This window comes from Centruroides sculpturatus, unplaced genomic scaffold (genome assembly GCF_000671375.1).
Source record: "Centruroides sculpturatus isolate CEXI.00-Female unplaced genomic scaffold, Cexi_2.0 scaffold627, whole genome shotgun sequence".
Lineage (NCBI taxonomy): Eukaryota > Metazoa > Arthropoda > Arachnida > Scorpiones > Buthidae > Centruroides > Centruroides sculpturatus.
In genome coordinates, this window is record NW_019384929.1 from 5,089 (window position 1) to 6,919 (window position 1,831).

Here is a 1,831-nt window from a genome sequence, read left to right on the forward strand (position 1 = left end):
TTTCCTTTGGGTTCAACCTTGTTCTTATTATTAAATAAGAAGGAAAGGGATTAAAATGGACAAAACGAGTACATGATTTAACATCAAAGAATATATTACCAGTAAAAATATACAAAATATTTTTTAAAATAGTCTGTATAAATATATTTACAGGTAAACCTGAAAATAACGGCCACTGAGGTAAGCATAAAAATGGCTGTTGTTTGGCTATTTTGTATGTTTAGCAGCGGCCGTTATTGGAGGTTTGACTTTACTTGTTGTGTAAAATGTACTAAAACAGGAATTCTTATGATCAATATCCTTATTTGATCATAAAAATTCGAACAATGTTATAAAGGGAGGTCATTTGTATTTACTTTTACATAAAATTTATGAAATACAAATAATATATGTACAGTACTTATATACACAAAATGCTTACAGAAAATGACATGAATTGTACATATGTGATGGCATATTTAATGGCATGTACTTTTAAAATAATGTTATTCTTAATTGATTCTCTTTGTGTAATTACTAATTTTTTCTGTGATCTGAAAAGAAAGAAAATAACTGTGGAAACCGAGTTACAGTTTTCCAAATCTGATGTAACGTACGAGGAGAATATTCGTGAGCGGATATAAGCCTATTAAAACTATGAAAAGTCAATCTTCTATGATCGTTCTTAAATTCATTATTAGCAACACGTTTAATGCCTGCTTTATCTGCCACTACCCCTGTCATAAAAACGTCTTCTAAATGTAGATAAGGTAGTTCGAGGCTAGTTTCGTACAGAATTTTAGCAGAATCTGTTGTAAAAAGATAAGAAGGACCAGAAGTAAAAGTTGGATAAAAATTATCCTTATACTCTTTTTCAGAAACATACCACTTACTTTTCTTGAGGCGATGAGGAGCAAGGTCACTCATAATTCTACCAAATATTGTCCTTTTATAATTTTCATTATAGAAAGTTTGTAACAAACGATTTACATTTATTAACATGTCGTCGTCAGCTTTCAGAATATAAGCTGTGTTAAAGCAATACTCGGAAACCCATTTCATCATGGCCACACTTTTTAGTGATAAGTTACGATACGTATCTATGCATTTCACTTGAACGATATCTTGATGCAGCGCGTTTTCCATCTCGATATACTTCTGTTGATGCTGCAAAAATGGTCTCCCAAGCAGGAATAATACTGGTATACCAGCCTCCTTAGCGTAACCACCCCATGTTTCTCTAATCGCATTTCTTTCAGAGATTCTTCCAGCAGTTGATGGGATTATAAAGGCTATTGAATAGTTAACTTGCTTGCATTTATTCGGTTGATTAATTTTATATTCTAAACACGAACTGTAGTAACCTGTTTGATGATACCTTTCATAATGTACACTGGATATTTCTGTGGTTTCATGAATATTGTTTTTTATAGATTGATTTATGTTCAGTAACCTGAACAAGTTTAATTGTTTGAGATGCTTCAATTTTGAATTATTAAAGATGCTTGAAGTATCTGATACAATTGCTTGTAAGTAAGATGTGGGTATATGTTGACCGTTCATTATGAAAATAAATATAATTCCTGTAGAAATCATCAACATGAAATAAAATTTCCGTAATGTAATGAGACGGATCATTGTTGATAGAGCTTCCTGAAAATATATTAATATATTTTATAATAATTTTTAATTTCTAAGGAAGACACTATAAAAATTACTATTTTAAAAACATAAATAGTAATACATTCAAACCTCCAAACAATGGCCACTTCTAACAGCTGCTACTTTTTCAGTACCTTTTTTTGAAAAAAAACGCATACAAAATGACCTCAAATATCTGCCATCTACGAAC

The 1,831-nt window shown here is 30.7% G+C and overlaps 1 protein-coding gene across 1 annotated transcript; it reads right to left on the reverse strand.

The window, feature by feature from the left end:
* Positions 1–236: 236 nt before the first annotated feature.
* LOC111631949 (beta-1,3-galactosyltransferase 1-like) lies at positions 237–1,614 on the reverse strand. The gene is made up of 2 exons (XM_023376296.1): positions 873–1,614; positions 237–788 (listed from the first exon to the last, which is right to left on the reverse strand). The coding sequence occupies exons 1-2, from the start codon at positions 1,579–1,581 to the stop codon at positions 517–519; spliced, it is 981 nt and encodes a 326-aa protein (XP_023232064.1). The 5' UTR covers positions 1,582–1,614; the 3' UTR covers positions 237–516.
* Between the last annotated feature and the right edge of the window lie 217 nt (positions 1,615–1,831).